This window comes from Dermacentor silvarum, chromosome 2 (genome assembly GCF_013339745.2).
Source record: "Dermacentor silvarum isolate Dsil-2018 chromosome 2, BIME_Dsil_1.4, whole genome shotgun sequence".
NCBI lineage: Eukaryota > Metazoa > Arthropoda > Arachnida > Ixodida > Ixodidae > Dermacentor > Dermacentor silvarum.
In genome coordinates this window covers 119,943,580-119,968,155 of record NC_051155.1, presented here as the reverse complement: position 1 = coordinate 119,968,155, position 24,576 = coordinate 119,943,580, and the positions used below count along the sequence as shown (strand labels likewise).

Sequence of the window (24,576 nt, the reverse complement as noted above, 5' to 3'; positions counted from 1 at the left end):
CACGATGTCGCGCACGTCCGGGTGGCGCGCCAACACCTCGTTGAAGTCGGAGCGCGTCAGCGAGAAGAAGTGGCAGTAGCAATCGGCGATCACCGTCCGCAGTCGCAGGGTGTCGCGCAGGAGGCACACCTCTGCGCAGGAGATGCACGCCCTTACAAACACCGTCCACACGTCGACGTCAGCGGCGAAGCCGGAACGAGTTCACTGGTATAGACAAAGGCAGTCAGAGCGCGCAAGCTCGGAGGCCATTGAATGTCTTTCGAAAGCGACCAGTATGGCCGGGTCACTCTCCTAATATAATGACGTATATACGTGCGTGCGTATCGTTGCGTTTAGGAGAATTGTTAACTGCGATTGTTGGTACTGGTTCGTATTCAACAACCGCGTGCGCAATTAGGCGGGGCAGAGAAAGACGCAAGCACGACAGGAACATGGCGCTGACCCTGCCTTGACGAATTGCATCGTGTTCCTGTCGCTGTTGCGTCTTTCTCCGTCCCTGACGAGAGATACACACACCGTCGATCCACAAGTCGACGTCATCGGCGAAGCCGCGGAACGAGTTCAGTGATAGACAAAGGCTTTTCCGAGTCATGCTGGGTGGAACTATAGGCAAGAGACAGGCTGAGGGAGCAGAAGCAGAGGTTGACATAGGGTGTGTTCCAATTCTGGCCCGCAGTGAAGACAGTTAATACGTTATAACTGCGAAGACAGCTTCGAGCCCAAGTAACGGAACGCATCTGGAAGACGTCTCTGCGGCATGACGCGCCACATCGCGTCGACAAGAAAAAGCGGAGCGCATATCATAGCCGCATTTGAACACTTTGCGTATGCGAACCTTCGAAAAAAGAAAGGCAACGTAGCTTACTACACGCAAAAGAAAGTGTGACTACATTTACTTGTGCGCAGGCGAGTTTCCAAGCATTTTGCTACGCCGTCATCTTGTTTAGACAGCAGAGTAAACTGCATCACGTTTTACCTTGATGCTGTTTTCGCAGCGCTGTCTTTTTTGCCGGCTTCGTCAGAAGTGGAACGAGACTCAAGTTGGTCGCTACCCCTTAGTTTACCCAGTGAGTATTACAACACAGCCAAACAGTATAGCATGGAGTAGAGCGTTCGTCTAGGTCTTCTTGATCATTTTAATGCGCGGAGCGCCGTTTGTCCCATTATGTCGTTATGTGCAATAAGAAGCTCATAGCGCAGTGTGTGAACTTTGTAATTACCTTAATTATCCACATGTCCCAAATGCGCAATTTAGGCAAATAAGTAATCACTAATGAAGTAATATCCTTATTGTTTGATGTTCCAGTTAACACTAATCTGCGCAGTGGAAACGGGGAGCATTGATTTGCTAGTGTTTTTATAATTAACTGACATCACTCCTTGCCTTGCAATTAGTGTCTTGTGTGACAGAATTGCAATATCTGCCACAGGAAATCTCCAGTGTGCTTACTGTAAAGGACAACCCGCGTTACAGCCCAGGAGACATTCATTGGGCATCACTTTGCAAGAACACGTTAATGATATTATCAGAAGATTAAGATACAGAAAATGCAAAACAAAACGTGAGAGCAGGCTCACGAAGAACTTGATCTCAGTCCCCCTATAACGATTCATTTTACACAGGTGGTAGTGGCACATCACGGGCTCTCAGTTTGGTTTAGAGAACACTGCCTCATTTTCTGTTTTCAAATTGTAGTGAGCTATGCACGGTGACAATGTAAGAGTGCATGCAGTACGAGTTCTGCCCACATAAACATGCTCCGCCTACCTTCTTCGCCTACGACCTCCAAACCACAGTTCCCGACATGGAGGAGGGGAACAAGAATCCATCTAAATTTTATTTCTTCGGACCATTAAGGAATTATTCAGCGGAACGCCCACACATGGCATTAAATGCAGACGTCATTGATGCGGTTTAAAATAAGAGTTAAATGATTTGTTCTGCTCGGTACCTGCCGCTTCCTGAAGCTGTTACTCCCACAGGTATGAATGGGTACGGCAATTTTCTATAAAATCTAAGCGCATTTTTGCACTCTAGTTCTTCAACACTAAACATATACTATATTTGCGTCAGGTTACTTACCACCTGTAATACGTAAGGCTTTAGCAATACGGACTAATTATGACCTACACGCCGCATATTTTTTCGCTTTATCTATTTGGAACGCTCTGCCATCTTATATATGCCTTAAATGCTATTCACATATTAATACACTAAAAAATTGGTCTTCTTACTTACTGAATTATTAAGTTTCACATTTCTCTCTTTATAATATTGTCCATGGTTTCTGGCTGTTGTATTTTTTTGGGTTATTTCTGCGTTAATTTTTTTTGTTCTAATACAACTAAGATTACTGTCGCTTTAGGGCTGTTTAACAAGCGCTCTAACAAGGGTTCATTTGGCATCCGCATCATCATTAAAACACAAGCATTCTTCCAACCTCATGTGATTAGCTTGTTGTATCTTGCTTATATTAATAGCCATTTATCATACTGTTCATCTTCATGGGGTAATACATATGCCATTCATCTCAAACCACTTGAACGTCCTTCAATATCAGGCAATAAAATTAATTACTTTTAGCTCATTCCGTTGCCTTTCTCTACCTATTTATCAACATCTTCGCATTATAACCATTCAACAGCTGTTCTATCACAAGTTGTCACTCATTACATTTTGTCTCTTTCATCGTGGAATATCATTAGACAGCCTTCCTTTTGATAACTTCATGAACAAAATAATAATAGGTTTTCAGAACGCAATAATCTTCTCTTACCTAAAATCGGATCCAATTAACTATGGAAAATTTACACTTCGCTTCTATGGTATTTCATTTTGGAATCGCATCCCTGTTAATATTAAGTCATCTCTTTCATTGCAGTTTTTTAAACACAATATGAAAAGAATACTGTTAGCAGAACCATCTTTTCATTTGTCATAAATACATTTCCATAATTATTACATATTCTTTACATTATTTCTATTATTCTATCGTTAGGCTTCATATTTCTGTAAAACAATTTGTATTTTTATTTTTTAGTAATATGTAGAAGAGCCAAATGTTTTTGTTACGCATTACTAGATATTCCTGCTTTTGATTATTCATTGTGATATTGTACAGCGATGTTTTAATACATATGTAATTGTTTTCTATTTATTATAACTTGTTCCCTCCCTACGAATTGCATTTCTAGACGCGTTTTTTTTCTTTTTTGTTTGTTTGTTTGCCCACTTCTTGCTGCTCTAACACGAGTACTCTTATGTACCCACTAATTATAGGAGGTCCCCCTGGCAGTTTCTCACTCTGGGACCTCCTGATGCTGTATATAATATGTAAGCCCGTTTTTTGTACATGCAATAACAAACAAATTTGAACTTTTCAACTTTTCAATGCTCTGCTTGTAACCTTTGACAGGAGGTCCCCTTACAGCCTTGTGCTCTTGTACCTCCTTCTGTATGTCGATTTGTACGCTAATTTCTGCTGTGAACATCACAAGTTTCATTCTGATTCTGAAAGCATTCGGTTTACTCTGGCTTCCGTTACACACTGGGAAACCCTTTGTATTTTGCTACCATTGATTTTCATGAATGCCAAGAATCGAAGCGTTTGCGATACTTCACTAGACGATTGAAGCGCACGAGTTACCTTAACCTGGGACCGTATTTAAACAAGTATTTTTCAAGCGAAACTTGTATTGGCTCACAAGTTTCGGTGGCATTGTCGTGGTCATGCAAAAAACCCGGTTGCTCCCACAGTAGAGCAGCTGTTCCAGCTGCACCGGCGCCGGATCAAGTGAGGTGCGCTGCCAGTCAGGGTCGTTTGGTGTGTCACGGGGAGGGAAAGGGAAGGAAAGGGGGTTGACGCGCGCTCCGCCGCGCTTCCCTCGCCTCAGATAATACTCGGCAGCTGGTTGAGAAAGCCCAGCGTGGTGCGTTCCGCCGAGGAGCAGGCTGCGGTTGAGCAACGGTGCCGTGAACTCGTTTGGGAAAGGGCTCGTCGTCGACCTGCCGATTCTAGCGTGAGGGCTTCCGAAGCCCAGGCGAAACGTCAGGGAAGAGCCGCGGACCCCGAGTTGCGGGAGCGCAATGTTGAGGCCAAACGTCAGCGTCGGCTTGCCCTCCAGGAACCCGACAATGGTGGTGCACGCCTCGGCAACGCCATAGCGCCAACTTCCCCGGTGCGACGACCAAGTTTCAACGCGATTTTCTGAACCGAAACTTCGGAGCCAGCTGCAGTGCGTGTGACTGGTAGTGGTTCGAGCGCAACGTGGTACTCGTCAGTGCAATTCGTGGCGAGGAACATCGAAGAAACACACGACAAGCTTCGCTTACCCCCATTTTCCGGTAGGGGAAGGGTTGGTCATTTTTTTTTAATTTTCAGTTTTTTTTTTTTTTTTTTTTGCTTTTCTGGCATGACGCCATCTCTCAATTATCGCCAGTATCGGCCACACGCTGCCACGAATGATAAATGAAGAGCCTCAAAGGAAGAAAAATGCTCATATATTATACGGCCCCTGGTGCCACAGACAAGAATAACTGCGAAATTATCGCCATCGCGAAAGTACACGACGTGTCCTTTTGACGAAGTCTGTGGGGCGTCACCGCTGGCCTCAAACTACATCTTCCTAAAATTTGTCCCCGTTTGCTGGGTTCCTGACCCAAAAAGTACCGCGTTCCTCTGCGCATGGAACGATAAAAAACGTTTTCATTCACCTTCTTGTCTTTTATTCCTTCTTTCTTTTTTCCCCAGCTATTAGCGGACCACTAATTTTTTCGTGCATGCTATACCAAGCATACATCTACCGAAAGCAACTTTCCGTTCAAGGCCACTTTCTTTTTTTCTCTCTCTCACCTGGTCTTATCATCACGGGATAAACCTTTCAGAGAAGGCGTGCACGTGCAATGGGGTTTATACTATATATACCCACCGCCGAACCGGTCCCCAGGCATGACCGTGGCAACGGTGATGCCCATGTCGTCGACGACGTGCGCGCTGCCCGACTGCAGCAGGTAGAGCCGGTCGCCCATGGTTCCCGCCGCGGCCACCACTTCGTTGGGGACGAAGAACTCCATCTTCATGCGAGCCGTCAGGTCGCGCAGGAAGTCCGGCTCGGCCCGCGCGAAGAACGGCACGTTGCGCAGTACCCGCCGGCAGTTGTGCCACATCACGCGCTGGACACCCACAAGAAGAGGACGAGGTCAGGAGTGAGGTTATTGATTGGTTGGTCGATTGATTGATTGATTGATTGGCTGATTCACTGATTGACCGAGTGATTGATCAGTTTTCTTGAAAGTTCAAGTAGAAGCGAGAACTATAGCCATGCATGCCAAACAAAGGTTCTCGCTCACACAAGTGTTTCAGACAACGGTCATCACATAATACTAATTATAACGATGTATATATAAAATACACGAGGAAATACATTTGGAAATATAGTACAAAGTGATGTCAGGAGGGCCGCATCTTATAACATGTATACAATTAAGAACGTACGGTTAGCAGCTAGGTGACGTTTGAGTCCGCGAAATACGTACGTGGGCGCATATTGGAACTTATAGCAAGTGTTATATTGCAAATAATAATAAAACACTAATTGCGTAGAGCAATGAAGCAGTGTTACGTATTACTTTAAAAAAACATGTAGCCGAAGTTGTCAGTAAAAAAAAAAAAAACTACAATTTTCATGAGTCTTCCCCTCAAATGACCTGGCGTTTTCTTTTGTGCCTTCTCTTATAGTGCATTTCTGCGACCAGACTTGCAGGACGCCGCAGTGGAAGGCACCGGATTAACTTTTACCCCCTGGGGATGATTACTTGCATCCAAGTCTAAGTATACACGAGTGGTCTTTTTTTTTTTTTTTTTTTTTGCATTTCGCCCTCATTGAAATGCGGCCGCCACGACCGGGAACCGAACCTACGACCTCGTACACAGCATATATTGAAAGGGCGCTCCGAGACCCACTGAATTCGCCTGCGAGGATTCAACGTGACCGGCGCTAACGAGCCATTTTTCGGGTCGCCTGTGTAGTACGGGCGGTGTGAGACCCGAGGCCGAGAGGAGGTCCCGCATATCCTCCCCGCTTGAACGCACCTCACGCAGGGGATCCGACAGCGATTGGATGATTTGGTTTTCGTCGAAGACGCGCCCCTTGAAGCGGTTCTCGGCGTAGTCACGAATACGGCGTCTCAGGTTCAGCGGCAGCATCTTGTATTGCATGTAGTCATCCAGGTCGCGTATCTGCATAAAACGAAACACGTAGTGGCCATTTCCTTTCTTAAGTCATGTACTGTGCAGGCAGTTGGCCCGATGGTATATAATTGTCTGCCCTCGTTTCATACAGACACAGGCAAAGAAAAGTGTAACGAGCATCCACGTATAAACAGACAGATTACTCTTTTTTATTTCGTGATGACATTTCTATTTTCGTCTTTATACTCTTCGCACCCCTAGCCCCCCCCCCCCCCCCTTCCTAATTGCAATTTTTTTTTCTTCAGGACATCTTTGTGGTGAGTAAAATTTCCGGAAATATTGAAGCCCTAAAACCATAAAGAAAAGGTTTTTTTCTCCTGACGTTTTGGCAACACTGGGAGAACTATCGTAACATTTATTAGTAATAACGAACGAAAGTAAAAATAGCGGCAGACGAGGGTGCATACAAAGAAGTGTCTATAAATGTTTTGTGATGATATGGACATTCGACGGGGTGATCATTTTTAAGTTGTGCGGAATTATTAAAAATCACCTGTTGCAGATAACACATTTCTAGTCCTTGGGGCGGATTATTCAGAGAGGCGCACATTACTTGCACGAGAAATCGAAACACATATTCAACTAATTAACAAGAAATCACTAATTTACTTCTTCGTTAATTACTTCACAACTCATATGACAATTAACGAATTGTAGCCTGTGAGTTTGCAAGGCGTATCCTCTTGGAATGAATTTCCAGAATAACAGCAGCTCGGAGATATGCGTCATCAAGCTCGCCGTAAATGTGCGCTGTTGTTCCCCTTACTATTTTAACGGAACGCTCTTGTATGCATTGAAGCACGAGATAACTGGAACACCTATGTATTTCGTCGCACCGTTTGCGAATTGATATATCGAAACTGGTGTTCTCCTGGCAATTCCAGTGAGGTACTTGGGTTCTGTAATCGAATATGCTTACACCTTTCTTATATTCTGTGCGCTACAACCACTATATACGCTTAGCTGTGTCGGACAGCCAGGCAGGAATTGCGGACCTGTGTAATAAATCACGGACGTGCGAATAACCATTAAAACGCGACATTTCTTCAAGCACACACTTTGCAGAGCATTTATGTTTGAGTTGTCTCTGTGCTGGTCCATTGGGGCCGAGGCTACAACCCCATCCTCATTCTGCAAGTGCCTTTCCTTGATCGCAAGTACAGTTATCGCCTAACTTACCAAAGGAACCACGGGACAGCGTTATGTAACGGTGTAGTAGTGTAACTGACGCGAAGCTTAAAGTGCACCATACTACACGAATATCCACGCCGTCAGATGGTGCTTGCATGAGAACACTCGCGCCATCTCTCGTACTACTGCGTAACTAGACCGACTTCCTCCGCAGCGTGTGTACTACTATGCGGGGAAGCCGGACCCCTGGAAACAAGAGAGCCATGTGCAGTGAAAATAACTTAAGGGGACGCGAGAATGTCTAAATACGAGAGATAGACCATACAGCACCGTCCACGAGCTTTTGACAAGTTGCGTCAACGCAATAAAACACATGCTTCTGCATAAAAAAAAAGACATGCAGCGTGTCAAATTTGGTCATTGAAGTTTTCATGCGAAACAAGAATAAAATAGCAATGCGAAGCGGCAGCACCTTTTGCCTGTTCCTGAGGCGTGTGAAGTTCATGGAGGTGATCATGTCGATGCACGCGCCGACCAGCAGGGCCTGCAGGGCGTGACCCGTTGCCATGCAACCGCAGCGCAGCCACGAGTCCGGGGCGTTGTCCGCCTCGATGGCGCCCATGCCGACGCCCAGCATCATGGAACTCGAGCCGTACACCGACCACGAGTACTGGACCGGCCACGACGCATTCTGCGAGCATGCGGACGAACAAAGAAAAGCCATAAAAACTGTCGCGTGCGGTACTCCTATGACATGTGGCACGAGGTACTACATACAACAGACGAGTCAACGCGTGAATGAGCGCCTAAAGCAACACGGCAATTCCAACACAAGCTGCCCCGGCATTGTCAAAGTTGGGGCTGTTCCGAAAAATCATGGGGCTTTACTTGCCAAAACCACGATCTGATTATGAGGCACGCCGTAGTGAAGGACTCCGGAAATTTGGACCACCTGGGCTTCTTTAACGTGCACCTAAATCTAAGTACACGGGTGTGTTCTCATTTCGCCCCCATCGAAATGCGGCCGCCGTGGCCGGGATACAGCGTTGGACTAAACCAATATTTTCTTTGAACACGCGGATCAACTAGAGCGTCAAATCATCGAGGCGTTTTTCCTTGAAGACAACAAACACACGCGTGTGAGTCAATATTATGTGTCTTTGCAGCGAAGTAATTAAGGTGTATTTACTTATACCTGATCTGAACAGTGGAAGACAAATTGGAAATGTGATCTCACCTACATGCGTGCCGTTGAGAAGCTATAGTCTTTTGGCACGCAATGCCGTTTATATACCTATATATGTCAGTCTCCTTAAAATCATTCCAGTTGATGGTAAGCGTTAGTCCTGTGTTGCTCTGTCGTCTATGGATCCCTTCGCACTTTCCTAACAATGGCGGAAAAGGCAGAATTGTTACGCTTTAACGCAACACTTAAGAAATTCTTGGTGAGAACTGGACCTGGAGTCTTGCAGGTTATGCTCTGTATATGCGAGAGCTGATAATGACCAACGCCTTACGGCTGTCTCTGAGAACACCCTATCGGTTACATGGCGCTTGCTGGCGTAACGTGTTTATTTCTGGCTTTGGATATGGCAGTAATTTGGTTTCGGTCATATAAATTAAAGGGAAAGGAGATAGGCTGTAAGGATTATGACTTGTAAGGTAAATCGGAAAAGGGCACTATCATTGCATTCTACCGGTGCTAACATATGGGGCAGAAACTTGGAGGTTAACAAAGAATCTCGAGAGCAAGTTAAGGACCGCACAAACAGCGATGGAATGAAAAATGTTACGTGTTAGGAGACCGGAAGAGAGCGGTGTGCATGGATCAGAGAGCAAACGGGGATATCCGATATTCTAGTTGACATTAAGACGAAAAAATGGAGCTGGGCAGGCCATGTAATGCGTAGGATGGATAACCGGTGGACCATTAGAGTTACAGAATGGATACCAAGAGAAAGGAAGCGCAGTCGACGACGGCAGAAAACTAGTTTGGTCGATGAAATTAGGAAATCTGCAGGCGCAAGTGGGAATCAGCTAGCGCAAGACAGGGGTAATTGGAGATCGCAGGAAGAGGTCTTCGTCCTGTAGTGGACATAAATATAGACTGATGATGATGAAGGCAGATCGGTCATGCGTAGTACATGCAAGAGCATGCTCCCGAACCATTTCTGGATGTTCGGTCGTTGAAACAACCCAGGCGACGCACGGTGGCTTTATCTTCCACCACCACCTACATCTATCCGCACGAGAAAATTACTATGTAATTTAAGAAAACCACGAGAAGAATGTTCCCCGCCAATGGCTTTCTTAGACAGATCGCTTAATCGGCTCGCTTAATAGAGACACTAAATCGTAATAGTAATCTAGGTTGGCATTTTAAGCTGAATTCATGGAATTGCAGACCGAATAGTCTTATTGTGCAGGGAGGCTTATTAGTTAACCACAGAAAAAAGGGGCATAACTAAATCCGGGTGGCGATGGCACTTTGGTAATGCCGCACCAACTCCTCGTGACATCAAAGACTACTATTTACTATAGTAAAAAGCATATTATTACGATAGCATCGAAAGATGTTCAAGAGACGAGCCGCCGCGAGAAAGATGATGAAGTGTGTCTGTGCTCTTGGTGCGAGCGATTTTGGGACTGGCTGTCGGTCTCCAGTGTAAATAGCCTGTAATGTAAATAGCCTCTTTCGTCTGTGTCCTTCCGCACGTAATATTCTGGTGGAGGTTAGCGATCCTCGTCCTCGCCACGCAACTCCGAAGTGGTCGGTACATCGAGCTTGTCACCACGCCCCCTGCTGACGAGACCACCTCTGCAACGGCTTCGGCTCGTCCGACTACTCCTATCGTCGTGGTTGCCCAACATCGCGACCCTGGTGTGTTCTCTGGCCTGGAGGGACAGGACGTTTACGAATGGATTAAGCTCTATGAACATGCCAGTGCTAATAACAGGTGGGACTCAACGATTGTGCTCGCCAATGTCATCTTTTATCTCGGCGGCACCCCACGCGTGTGGCACCAAACGCATGATGACGAGATAACCAGTTGGGACAGTTTCAAAGAAAAGCTACGGGAACTGTTCGGTGACCCTATTGGGCGCAAGGTTGCCGCGAGAAAGGCTCTTGCGTCTCGTGTTGAGACCCTCTACAGAGCCGTACGTTTCATAAATCCTCGACGTACTACTCTATGCCGCAAAGCTGACGATACTATGTCTGAAGCAGATAAAGTGGCCCATGTGCTTTTTAAAAGGCATTGCCGACGACGCTTTCAATTTGCTTGTTTTCGGCAACGTCTCGACTATCGACGCCATCATAAAAGAATGCCGTCGCCTTGAACACGCTAAGAGCCGCCGTATCATACCCCACATCACGCGGCTATCCTGTCACTGCACTGATCGATACAGGGTCCCATATTTCTGAGTGCTGCCTTCCCACGACGACTCAGAAAGCTCCTCACCCCAGCGTACGGTACGCGTCATCCGCGTTGCGGATGGCGGTACTATCCCTGTAGTCGGCATGTGTACGGCACGTGTCAGCATCGCCGGCCGCCACACTCCTGTACTCTTCACCGTGCTTGCTCATTGCCCCCACGACCTAATTCTCGGACTCGATTTTCTTTCTGCGCATTCTGCTCTTATTGACTGCTCTGCCTTCGCCTTGAGTTGCCGATCCTCGCGGAACTTCCTGATGAACCCCAGTGCCGCTTACGCCCCAACGGCTTTATTCGCCTACCACCAAAGTCAATAGCCTATATTGAACTGTTGTCTACCCCACCTGTTCCTGATGGCGAGTACCTCGTCACTCCTCTGCCCGACATTCAACTACAGTATGACGTCACCGTGCCTCACAGCATTCTTACTAATAACTGCACTCGCATGCCTATCTTTTACTTTGGATTGGCAAAACAAATTCTCCCGCTAGGTATTTGCCTTGCCAACGTTGATTGCCTCGGCGACCATCAAGTGGCAACTTTATCAACCGATGGTTCTTCCGAGCTTGGCGTGCCCCTCGCGCCAGCCTCGGGCGCCGATCCCAACATAAAGAATTAATGGTTGCGGCGGACCTGTCCTATACACAGGCTGAAGACCTTTCCAAAGTGTTATCGGCCTACCGAGATATTAACACGAAAGTGTTTTATTCCGGGGTCCACCAAGACTTCACTGACGTATTTCCGTCACGGAAATACGTCATAGAACATAATACAAAGAAAGAAACCAGAAGAAAAAGTTCCACAAACATGCAAAATTTAGGAATCGAACCCACGACCTCTCGGTCCGCGACGATAGATCGCCGAGCGTTTAACCCATTGCGCCACAAACGCATTTGCAGAGAGCTACACAGACGCGCCTTATATATCTAACACTCCTCCGTGTACCCGCGCTCTTGCTCGGGGCGGTGCCGCCGCCTACGAGCAGAAAAGAGAAGTACTGCATTATGACACTAAAGCCCGGGATACATGGAGCGAACTTTCTCGACGAACTTCACGCGTCAAGTAACGACGCGGCGACACGACGCAGGATGTTTGCTGTGTTGCAATACATGCGGCGAACGCCGCCGCGCGTTGGCCGCCGTGTTGGCGGCGGTCCCGGCCGCCCGCTTCGAACTGAATTTGGCGTTGTCCTTGTAGAATTCACTTAGTTGGAAGCAAATGACTGCGTAAACGGCTTTCGCTTAGTCTCAGGCCGCTTCGACGACAGAGTATTATGGATAACCTTGAGTAGTTTTCGAGATCGCTTCTCGTTTCGAACGCGTCTAAGCCTAGCGAAAGAAATATCCGATGCCAGCGCCATCTATCGGGGAAGTCGGGAGATAGGCATGACGACAGCATGTGGCCTCTGAGATCAAAAGATTTCTGTTGAAGGTTGTTGTAGAGAGCTTGCACTGCTTGTCTGTTTCCTCGCAGATCAGCGGATATGGGATGTACAAATACAACGCGATTCCTGAGAGATCATACTAGGAACTACTCAATCGGTGCAGAGACATGCAGACACGGCAACACCAACGCGATTGCAGACGACGCGAAAAGGCGCGCGCGCGCGAAACACCAGCATGCATTGCGACCGGAACTAGTGCCTCCTGATTGGCTGTCGTCCACCGCTGCGCGCTAGACGCTTCCGGCGGCGGCGTTCACCCGACGAAAATGTTTGGACAGGCAGATCGGCTGCGGACGGCAAATTTCTTGACGCCGGCCGTCGGACGTTCGCCGCCCGACGAAGTTCTTCGCTCGGACGCCGGTTATTCGCTTCATGTATTCCGGCCTTAACGCGCACCGACAGTGAACGCTTCGGTGGTCTCAGCACTACGACGCCTCGATGCCAGCATTCGAAGGGACGCTGGCATCAAGAAGCACTACCAACGCCACCTAGGTGGCGTTCACCGTACTCAGCACAGCGGAGCGTGGCCTCCGCAATTAGCTCTGAAAATGTTTCTGAAGTTGATCGCGGAGGCTGCAATTACGACGCGCTGTACGCGCTGATTTGACTCGGTGACGATTCAGTTACGTGCTTTGTCTTGCGCGTTGTATTAGTGTGTCAGTTACGTGCTTCGTCTTTCGCGTTGTGCTAGCGTGTGCAGCGTAGTGCAGCTTCCATATGCACGACGGTTGCTCATGGTCATCGACGTTGGTAGTCGTGATGGAGGAGACGTGCCACCAGGCGTCAGCGTGGGTGCATCAACGCCTAAGGGCGCTTTAGCCACAAAACACCAATAGACATTATATATCAATGTGCAATAAACATTACACTACTTCTGTGAAGACACGTTTCACTTTCGTGTTCTATACCGATTCCTATATAAGAGGGATCAACCACATTTTTTTTCGACTTCGACGATCGCCCTTTAGGCCAGACGCTCGCGATCAAGCATCGGATTCGTACTGGCGATGCTACACCTATTCACCGACGACCATATCGCGTTTCTGACCAAAATGCTAGATAAAGACATCATTGAGCCTTCTTCGAGTCCCTGAGCGTCACCTGTGATGCTGGTTAAGAAGAGGGACGGCAAGTGGCGCTTCTGTGTAGACTACCGTCATTTGAACAAAATTACTAAGAAGGACGTCTACCCGCTCCCACGTATCGACGACGCCCTTGACTGCCTTCACGGTTCCAGCTATTTCTCTTCTATTGATCTTCGCTCTTGATACTGGCAGATTGCTGTTGATGATATGGACCTGTAAATAGCCTCTTTCGCCTGTGTCCTTCCACACGTAACAATATAAATCAAATGTAAAACTCATCCTGGTGACTCTTACAGTGTCTGTACTCGCACAGAAAGAAAGGCTGTTAGGCTCAAACCCGATGTGAGCGATTTTGTGCACCACAGCGACGAGCGACGGCTTCGGGCGACGAAACGGGCCGTCGCGCGAACAGATCGCTCGGTTCTGGAAATATAGAATCCATCGCTCGTCGCCCGGAAGGGCTATGAGCGACCACCAATAGCACGAAGCCGGAACAGGTTGTACATGAGTGACATACTACCGGCTGTCGCGTGGAATGAGCATAGGACTGAATTTTACAGCGAAAATATATATGCCTATAGGCCGAAACAATCGTGGTCCGACCAGAGAAACCCTCCGGCGGAAATAAATCTATCGATACCTATCGAAAACTCGCGTCTCGTTCACTTGCAGTGGCGTAGCCAGAAATTTTGTTCGGAAGGGGGGGGGAGGGCTCACGTTGCAGCGCGGCCTCCTCCTTATAAATTTGGTCGAGGGATCAAATACATCAATAATAACTGCATTGCCAATGCCATCGTATATTAGATGCTACGAACGAATAATTGAACGCTACGCACTGTCATGTAACATATGTATTTTTTCATAAAAGAAAATACTCGTATGTCCCAAAAATTGTGGCAGAAATAACTGATATCAATGCATCGCGCTTTTTTTTGTCTATTTAATAAGTAAAGAAAATATCACACGAACTTTATAACTATATCAGTTCGGGAAGTGCGAAACTAGCAGAGCAGTGCATGCAGCTGATATGAAAAGCGTCAAGGCCATGAAATGAACAAGTTGAGGACAAATATTTTGATGAATATTTGTCATTCAAGAACCTTGTTTACATTTTTGTACATAAGCAACAACCAGGGAAAAACCTCAATGACGCTGTCCTTCGTTGCAATAGATTGCGCAGAAGCAGCTGTTACCGGTAGTGTATTGTAATTACACCGAGATTATAATCGCAGCAGTGAGTGCATATAAACAAACATGAGTTCTGCAAAATATACATTAGAAATGCGAAAACAGTGTCGCTGGAAACAAAGTTCACTGCTTGTATACAAAACACCTCGCAACAAGATATTTAAATATACGTATAAGTCTCCAACGTACTTAAGCAAACGTCACTGTATATAATGCGTCAAGCAAGACAAATAAATAGGTTGCCCAGTCACAGATAGTAAACTTTACGCATAGAAAGACAGGCGATCTAGGCAAGAACAAAACTATGATCGCAGAAATCGTGATATGTACTTGGGCCATGCGGCGGTCGTGACACCACCATATGGGTAGAATAATAAAGCAATAATGCAGAAATGAGTACGAAAATGTGTAATTTAACTGCCCGCAGAGCGGCAACAAGTATTATGCACCCAACATTAAAGAAGGTATATTGCTTCAGCTCAAAAAAGAAGTAAAAGCAGGTCGCTAAAACTGAAAGAAAAGTCCAAACGAAAGCCACAGATGATGCGCCAAGTTGAACTACCCAATATCCGGGTGTGTTGGGAAACGCCGCGTGAGCCGGGCTTTCAATGAGCAAGGTCGGTCAAAATTGCTTGTTGATGTCCTCGTGATTTTCGTACTCGCGTGATAATTTTGATCATGATGCTATTACAATAAATGGAGAAAATTTCTGCTTTTTTAAAAGCTAATGAACAGTCACACGTTTTTATAATTACGAGTTTATGGACCTGAAGGAACAGAGATTTCGACTTGCATTTATTTTTGATGCTTCGCTATCAAAGCACAAACTTCACTAGGCGGGGAAGTTTAGCGAAGCGGTCAATGACTTCGGATACGTTGATGCCGACGTCTCTGTGGGTGTATAGAAGCGCCTGCCTAACCATGTGTTTATGAGACATTGTAGAGCGCAAGTATTTTTTTTTGTAATCTCATGTTAAAAAATATTCACTCTGCGTTGGCAGTTGTCACTGGAACGGTGACTAGAATCTGCAGCAGTTGGTACACATTTACATAGAACCTGCAGTCGCAATGAGAGAGGGCATCTATGCCGGTGCTAAAACCTAAAAACACTCCTTCGATATCGTTGGCATTCTTTTTTAGGTACCTTGCACAAACAGTAAGCTGTTCGATTCCAGCAATATCGTCGTTTTGTCAGCAAGTACGGAGAAGCAGCCTGTAGCGTTTACTTTTGAATCTAGGCTTGCTTTGATAATTTCACCACAAATTTATATAATTTGGTTTTGTACACCTGGGCTTAAATACGAGGCATTACTGGGGCAACTTTCCAAAGGGTTCTTCAGATATGTATTTTCACAATCAATTCACATGCGAAGAAGCGCTCTGAAAATACCAGTATTTTCAGCGGGGGCTTTACTTAAATCCATAGGACCACTGTCTCTATGGCCACGGAGAGCCAGACCTTGTCACCAGCAAAAAAGAACTGCCTCAATAATAGGCCGTTAACTTACTTCTGTTTTCTCTTATTTTACTTTGCCTGCCCTGGTACGGCTGATCGACCACATTGGGCACGCTTCCTGAAAATGTTTGGAGAAAATTATCAGCTGCCAGCTGACAGTCATGGTGATACTTAGTATTTTCGTGCGTGTGGAAGATTGCGAGCGCATGCTTCCATTTCTGGATCGGCTTCGACACGAGGGCTCCAGTGCGAGCATGTTGGCCCAAGTTTATAAGAACATTAAACCCATAAAGTTTCAGAATTGAAAATCTAAAGCATGCCTTTGGAAATGTCAGTGCACCTTTCGCGTCAAAAGTTTATGAGAACTGTATACCCATAAAGTTTCGGAATTGAAATCCATGCGCTCCGTAGATTCCGCGGCCGCTGCGAGATGCCGCAACGCGCCCGCTCGCTATCGAAAAGCCCTTGAAACTTTGTGCTCGGATGGGGCTCCTTGCGTTATGTGACTCTAGGTGCAAGGGCGTTGTCAGGAAATCCAGCCCGAGTTCGCAATGTTCGTGCCGAAATGTCTGTTCGAGCGTGAAAAAGACATTGTAGACAAAATCCAGAATGATTCCCGGCGCCGGTGTTTTTTTTCTTTTTTTTTTTTTCTCGTCGGTGCATGCCAGCACGAAAAAAACTCGGGGAGGGGCTGTCTGGCTGCGCCCCTGTTCACTTGGTATATACGAAAATTGGCATGGAAGGGTACGAATGTATGACTAACATGACTGATCAGGTCATGACATCAATAACATCACATGCTCGTCAGTTACGTCACGATTAAGGATAATAAAATCACGGGTGGCGCATATCCGCATTGGATATGCGGGTATGAGCCAGGAACAAGAAAGAAAGTAATCACGTGTGGCTCATACCGGGGTCGCAAATTTCAGCTTCGCTGGTTTACTTTTGTGCTTCAATGCATAAAACGACGCTTTCGAAAGTAACTGGAAAGCCAATGCATTTCTCCGCAAAGTTCGGGAACTAATATCTCGAAACTGGTGTCATCCTTAGAATTCATTCCAAGTGGATCCACCTTGCGAACTCCAGGGCTATAATTTGTGAATTGCAATATGGGCCATAGGGTAATTGGTTAAAACTAATTTGTGAATTTTTGTTAATTAATCGACTAAGCATTTACATTTTTGTGCAAGTAATGTTCGCCTCTTCGGGTAGACCAGCTCATCAAGTAAAATTGCGCTATCTGCCGCAGTCAACCTTTACAATCTTTTGAAAGTGCTCGCTGAAACAGCCTGTATACGTGCCTATGTTTAGTGCCTCCTTGCCGAGCCCGAAACAACCGCAGCAAGTCTCAAGAACAAACTTAACCGCACCTACAGAGCCATGGCCATGACGTATTCGCCGCGATCGGATCCAGAGCGCTAAGAGACATCCGCCCAATGGGTAGAATAGTTGTGGTGTTAGATAGAACTAAAATGTACTTTAATGCCACCGCGCTCTTCGCGGTTTGTGCATGCCACCTGACGACGAAGAAAAATAAGTCTTGTATGAGTGCGCGTGCCAGAAAGACCATCGGTAATGAACATCGAGATACTTATCTTGTTGGTCTATAGGCCTACATGTGATAATAAAGCTGTGAGGCCTTTAATCAAGATATTGCTTCTGTAATTCAGCAGAATGTATCCGTAATTTTTAAATGCAGTATATTTAATTTAAAACGGTCCGGTGGTTATCTAATAGGAGTATTTCTGATCTTCAAATGGGAAGTGGTTTCCTGAAAAAATTGGAGTTGGCCCCGATTTAAAAGCTTCATCTTAAGGGGCCCCTCGGACATCCTCCACGTTTGGGCATTGCAAGTGAACAAGCACGGTGCGTAGACCACGCGATAACGATCCTGCCTGCAAAGTATGAAAGCGCTGCATGGCGCGAAAATTGCTGCAATTTCAAAAGAAAGCCAGTGCGAGCGTCCTCTGGAGGGCGTCCCGCCGAAGAATCAATATTACTCGCAAAAACACCTCTGCATCCACGCACGGCCTGTAACGTCACCAAATATGGCACGTGAGTTTGGTAAGTCATCCAATATAGAACGTGCAAAGGCTCCGCTGGAAGTGTTCCGTATAGCAAGAACGAAAAATGGGGGGGGGGTCTCTTGACGTGGTCCCTCGGCTTTACACCATTGGATAAGTCAGGGAAGAAACGTCGCTTGCTGACTTTAGCCGAGGCAAAAGGAAAGGTTGTCACGTTGGCAGCGAAGCTCGCCTTCTGGTAGCATGGCTGCGCGACTTTTCAACGTCTTTCATCTCCAGTTGCAATAAAATGCTACCTAGGTTCTCTCCCCAACTTCCGTTGTCTAAACTAAGATTCCTGGTAGGGCCGGGTGAGGGGACTTTTTAAGGTAACATTTCATGTGCGTTACACTCGGCGTTCTGTTAGTTCATTCATAGTCACCTTACGATGAATGAGTTATTTTGTACACCATAGATTTGGTTGGAAAGAGAGTTGACACTATGCTTCCATACGTAATTGGAGATCACAGGGAGAGCCCTTCGTCCTGCAGTGGACATAAATATAGGCTAATGCTGATGATGATGATGATTGCTAGCGTAAATTGCTTTCTTAGATGCTACAGTAGCAATGTAAAAAATGTGGTTGATCCCTCTTATATAGGAATCGGTATAGAACACGAAAGTGAAACGTGTCTTCACAGAAGTAGTGTAATGTTTATTGTACATTGATATATAATGTCTATTGGTGTTTTGTGGCTAAAGCGCCCTTAGGCGTTGATGCACCCACGCTGACGCCTGGTGGCACGTCTCCTCCATCACGACTACCAACGTCGATGACCATGAGCAACCGTCGTGCATATGGAAGCTGCACTACGCTGCACACGCTAGCACAACGCGAAAGACGAAGCACGTAACTGACACACTAATACAACGCGCAAGACAAAGCACGTAACTGAATCGTCACCGAGTCAAATCAGCGCGTACAGCGCGTCGTAATTGCAGCCTCCGCGATCAACTTCAGAAACATTTTCAGAGCTAATTGCGGAGGCCACGCTCCGCTGTGCTGAGTACGGTGAACGCCACCTAGGTGGCGTTGGTAGTGCTTCTTGATGCCAGCGTCCCTTCGAATGCTGGCATCGAGGCGTCGTAGTGCTGAGACCACCGAAGCGTTCACTGTCGGTGCGCGTTAAGGCCGGAATACATGAAGCGAATAACCGGCGTCCGAGCGAAGAACTTCGTCGGGCGGCGAACGTCCGACGGCCGGCGTCAAGAAATTTGCCGTCCGCAGCCGATCTGCCTGTCCAAAACATTTTCGTCGGGTGAACGCCGCCGCCGGAAGCGTCTAGCGCGCAGCGGTGGACGACAGCCAATCAGGAGGCACTAGTTCCGGTCGCAATGCATGCTGGTGTTTCGCGCGCGCGCGCCTTTTCGCGTCGTCTGCAATCGCGTTGGTGTTGCCGTGTCTGCATGTCTCTGCCCGATTGAGTAGTTCCTAGTATGATCTCTCAGGAATCGCGTTGTATTTGTACATCCCATATCCGCTGATCTGCGAGGAAACAGACAAGCAGTGCAAGCTCTCTACAACAACCTTCAACAGAAATCTTTGATCTCAGAGGCCACATGCTGTCGTCATGCCTATCTCCCGACTTCCCCGATAGATGGCGCTGGCATCGGATATTTCTTTCGCTAGGCTTAGACGCGTTCGAAACGAGAAGCGATCTCGAAAACTACTCAAGGTTATCCATAATACTCTGTCGTCGAAGCGGCCTGAGACTAAGCGAAAGCCGTTTACGCAGTCATTTGCTTCCAACTAAGTGAATTCTACAAGGACAACGCCAAATTCAGTTCGAAGCGGGCGGCCGGGACCGCCGCCAACACGGCGGCCAACGCGCGGCGGCGTTCGCCGCATGTATTGCAACACAGCAAACATCCTGCGTCGTGTCGCCGCGTCGTTACTTGACGCGTGAAGTTCGTCGAGAAAGTTCGCTCCATGTATCCCGGGCTTTAGTGTCATAATGCAGTACTTCTCTTTTCTGCTCGTAGGCGGCGGCACCGCCCCGAGCAAGAGCGCGGGTACACGGAGGAGTGTTAGATATATAAGGCGCGTCTGTGTAGCTCTCTGCAAATGCGTTTGTGGCGCAATGGGTTAAACGCTCGGCGATCTATCGTCGCGGACCGAGAGGTCGTGGGTTCGATTCCTAAATTTTGCATGTTTGTGGAACTTTTTCTTCTGGTTTCTTTCTTTGTATTATGTTCTATGACGTATTTCCGTGACGGAAATACGTCAGTGAAGTCTTGGTGGACCCCGGAATAAAACACTTTCGTGTTAAAAAATTCTATGTACGTAGCCAAAACGACTATTACCTCTTGCAATGACTGAATGAACATGTAATTTACTTGTTAAATCAGAGGTAGTGTGTACACGTACATGTTTATATGATGGTCGCGTCAAGAACCGTGTTACCAATTAAGTAGTGTCCACTTGTAGGTGTGTGACGGGAGACCCACATCGATTTACGCTTGAGCGTATTTAGTCCCATTTACCATGTCCGATACCAGTTAAACATCTCATCGAGATCAATCTGGAGCTCTGGCGGATCAAGAGGAGTGCCCTGGGAACAATGGCTCTCAATTGTCATAGTGAGTATCATTGACGAAACTGTTGGCGGCCATTATTTTTCACGACTAGACCCCTGTAGGGCTTTTTGGGCCATGCCTTAAGTGAAGAAACGAAAAAATATACTTCTTTTGACTTGGTTGAATATAACCGCCTATCATTCAGTTAAAAAAAAAAACTCCTCTGTGCGGTTTTAGAAGATTATGCCTGACATTTTGAGAACACACTTGGGCATATTTCGCAACCTATAAATAGACATCATCGGCTATTCAAAGACAAAGAAGGAGCTCCGCAGCCACCTTTCGAACGTTCTTCACGCTGTCTGACTTGCGCAACTCTTATTAAGAATATTATGACGACTATCACCTCTTACTAAGATTACGTATTTTCCGTAGCAGTTCTTGTTAGGAATGCTACACTACAAAAGTGTCGCAGGGCTCTTTTAAGCCTGCTTCGCGAGGCACACTCACCACGAGATCAAGTCGCGCAACCCAGGAGTTGCTGGGGAACCCCTCCAGACGGTCCACGTAGTACTGCAGGCAACCGTGCCAGTGGATGAGCAGGAAGAGCAGGCCCAAGTGGAACAGCAGGCGCACGTACACTCCCTTGGAGTACACGAACTGCGCCAACAATTCAAGAAGTTCGAGAGTACCGCACCAAGGCGCAGGAGAAAGCACTCAGCAGCCACACGCAAAAACACCATATCTGGCACCAGAGTTAGATGTACGTGTTTTTTTTTTCTCGTGCCAGTAATGACGAATTGCATGCCGCATTCGTTTGATTGCCTCAGTGACTCTCCTTGTTGTTCATCCATGTGCGAATTTAATTCGCATCCACCCTGTTTGAACCTGCACTGTGTTCGCAGCAGCCTATAAATTAATGACACAGTAAATATATTACGCACCGCTGATGCTATAGTGGCTCCTGTCGAACTCCTTCACTGAAGTCATCCCTGATGTATAGTTTGATGTCATAAACAAAAGAAAAAAAGAGACGCCTGTCAAAAAGATGAAATTAAGCTAAGTTCTAGATGATGTGCCTTCAGCACGGTGCCTAATAACCAAATTTCACTAACTGTTCTTAGCATAATCACCTGAGTGAGTGAGTGAGTGAGTGAGTGAGTGAGTGAGTGAGTGAGTGAGTGAGTGAGTGAGTGAGTGAGTGAGTGAGTGAGTGAGTGAGTGAGTGAGTGAGTGAGTGAGTGAGTGAGTGAGTGAGTGAGTGAGTGAGTGAGTGAGTGAGTGAGTGAGTGAGTGAGTGAGTGAGTGAGTGAGTGAGTGAGTGAGTGAGTGAGTGAGTGAGTGAGTGAGTGAGTGAGTGAGTGAGTGAGTGAGTGAGTGAGTGAGTGAGTGAGTGAGTGAGTGACGGTGCTCACAAAGTTTTCCTCAACGTCGGCTAGGTTCCTGATTATGGCGGTGAGCCGACCGATCTTGGGAAGTGCCAGCAGCTTGTTGATTCGCAGGATGCTTGGGTATGCTGACGTGGCGGAAGGGTCGTCGGCCGAGTCGCCCGTGTGCAGCACAACCATGGCGGTGTAGTCCAGCGGCAGGCAGCAGAAGGAGTCCACGTAGAACCAACCCCGCCGGTACTGTACCGCGACGTATTCCGGATCCATGTTGATGCGGCCGTGGTCTTCCTTCATGGGAATACCTGCGCATTCAATGCAGTCAGGAGTAAAGCATTGACACAGCAGATGTGCATCAGACTCCGCAAAGTTCTACGATTGATGCATGTCTGCTTGCGCGCGCGCGCGCGTGTGCGTGTGTGTGTGTGTGTGTGTGTGTGTGTGTGGTGTGTGTGTGTGTGTGTGTGTGTGTGCGTGCGTGTCGTGCGTGTGTGTGTGTACGTGCGTGCGTGCGTGCGCGCACGCACGCGTATTTGTGCGTGTCTGCCAGCGCGTGTGGCCGTGTGTGTGCGGGTGCATGTGCGTCTGTGGGTGTGTGTGTGTGTGAACCTGCGCGTGTGTGGTGTGTGTGTGTGCGTGCGTGCACGTGCATTTGTGTTTGTCAATCATCTCAAGATTCAGACAGTTCGATCATCTCAAGGCGATCACGCCTGTGGTACTTGTAGTACAGTATATGAATTTCAAAGAAAGTCCGTAGAATGAGGGAAATGTGTCTTATGTCCCGTTTAGCTCGTGTCATTGCATATATTCAAATTTTGACGCGTTCTTGTTTTTGCGTGCGTCAATCAGCATTTCAATCGTTTCAAGGTGCGAACAGCCATGAAAAATTTCGAGGACGCGTAAGATTCGCCTTTAAGAGTGGAACGCGATAGCATTTAAAGATCCCTGAATGCTTGTCAGGCTTCCCGGTAACTGCAGCTTTCTTTTGGTCCATCTTCGCCTCTGCGCCCCGCTACCGTTTTACGCTGCCGAGGAGGCGAGCGCCATCTGGATGGAGTTTTCGCAGGTAAACTACCCGAGCGCACCGCTGTTGTTATGGTAAAAATGGTGGAAATGGGTTTGTGTTTGAGTTTCCTCGTAACAGAATTATGTTTTCTCGTACATTCAAATTACAATCAGACGCTGTCATGTCTGTAGGTTGTAGTTAAGTCGTATTTTACAATTTTTGCTGACGGATTTTAATTTAAGATATTCATTTTTGTTCACTAACTCCTTGCGCCATGTGGAGGGCCTGTGTGGTCGGGGTGGTTCGGGCTGAATTTCTTCGCCACGGATGCCACGGACGCCGATGTGTACGCCGATGCCGGCGCCGACGCCGGATTTTGTGCGACACGGGGCCCTTAACGCTATCGCGTTAGTAAAGGAAAACGTTGGATGGAGTGTGCTGTCTGAAGCTACAGCAATCAGAGCCAGTGACTTCGCGAGTAACATGTGCGTTATACTACAGGCTAGGCCTCATTGCCTCGATGTCGAAAAATCCAAGAAGACCGCCGAGGCAGCGTACAAACTAAGCTGCTGAGTTGAGATGCAAGGTAGCGAAAGTCTAAAATAATACTATTTACTTGACGTGAAGGGGGCAAACAGGTCATCAATGGCTATCCGTTTGGCCTGAAACGGGCAGGCAGGGCGCCGCCATGTTAGATCATGACGTAGTTTTCATTCTATTGTGATGCCGCAAGCTGGCGGAGGGGGGGGGGGGGGCTAGATATAAACCGCCTCTGCGGTAAATGTTGGCAAAAATAATCGGCCAATGGTTTCTAAGTCGAGCGATCACGTGCGTTGTGTAATTCTGCTGATATATTCAATCGTTTTACAAGGAGCGCCATGAGTGCTGTCACAAGGTTTATGTCTAATATTTTGCTTGAGAATAAAGGAATCTCAGGAAATATTTTCTAGGGCATTTACCTGAGATATTAGGAATACTACAGAAAACGTTTTATTCAATGTCTCCGCTTTTGAGCTTGATAGCGGCCTTTGAATGTTCTGGGTACGCTTCCATCGCGCCCCGCAAGGTATCCCCAGGAAAATGTTTCTCCATGCTCGCTCCAGCGATGCTTTCGGGCCCCCATGGTGCTGTGCTGAAAGGCGCGGGCCTCCTTGTCAAGAATAGCCCACACACAGAAGTCCATTGAGTTTAGTTCCGGGTAGTTCCCGGCCACTCTTCAGCTGGAATGAAGTCGGGCGTGCGAGCGCGCGACACCACTGCTCTGGTGTTGACTTGTTCTTCGATTGTTGTACTGGGGCGCTGTCCTGCTGTAAAGTCCAACACTGCTCGCCGAAGTGCCACAGGGATTAGGGCAGCAAATTAATTTCTAGAATTAGTTCCAGAAATTCTAGAAATAGTTCTAGAATATAGTGAGTGTCGATCTTTGCCCCTTTTGTCACAAAAACAAGAGAAATGCGACCAGTGGTGGTTACCCCGGCTCAAGCCATGATAGACACCGTATGGGCGTTTAGAAAAACTGTCCAATTGGCTGCGTTAGCAAACTCTGACGTCGGAACAAGCACACGAGAGTTTCGAGTGTTGTGGCGTACCTCTATAGCCTGAACATTTCTCAT

At 47.1% G+C, this 24,576-nt stretch overlaps 1 protein-coding gene across 1 annotated transcript in view; it reads right to left on the bottom strand.

The window, feature by feature from the left end:
• The window catches only part of LOC119440323 (potassium/sodium hyperpolarization-activated cyclic nucleotide-gated channel 1), a 38,140-nt gene that overhangs the window by 1,333 nt on the left and 12,231 nt on the right, over nucleotides 1-24,576 (bottom strand). Inside the window, exons 4-9 of the mRNA XM_049662868.1 lie at nucleotides 21,988-22,262; nucleotides 21,083-21,232; nucleotides 7,855-8,073; nucleotides 5,964-6,239; nucleotides 4,930-5,173; nucleotides 4-131 (exon numbers count right to left, since the gene is read on the bottom strand). Coding sequence (XP_049518825.1) covers nucleotides 4-131; nucleotides 4,930-5,173; nucleotides 5,964-6,239; nucleotides 7,855-8,073; nucleotides 21,083-21,232; nucleotides 21,988-22,262 — 1,292 coding nt within the window. The remainder of the gene's footprint in view (nucleotides 1-3; nucleotides 132-4,929; nucleotides 5,174-5,963; nucleotides 6,240-7,854; nucleotides 8,074-21,082; nucleotides 21,233-21,987; nucleotides 22,263-24,576) is intronic.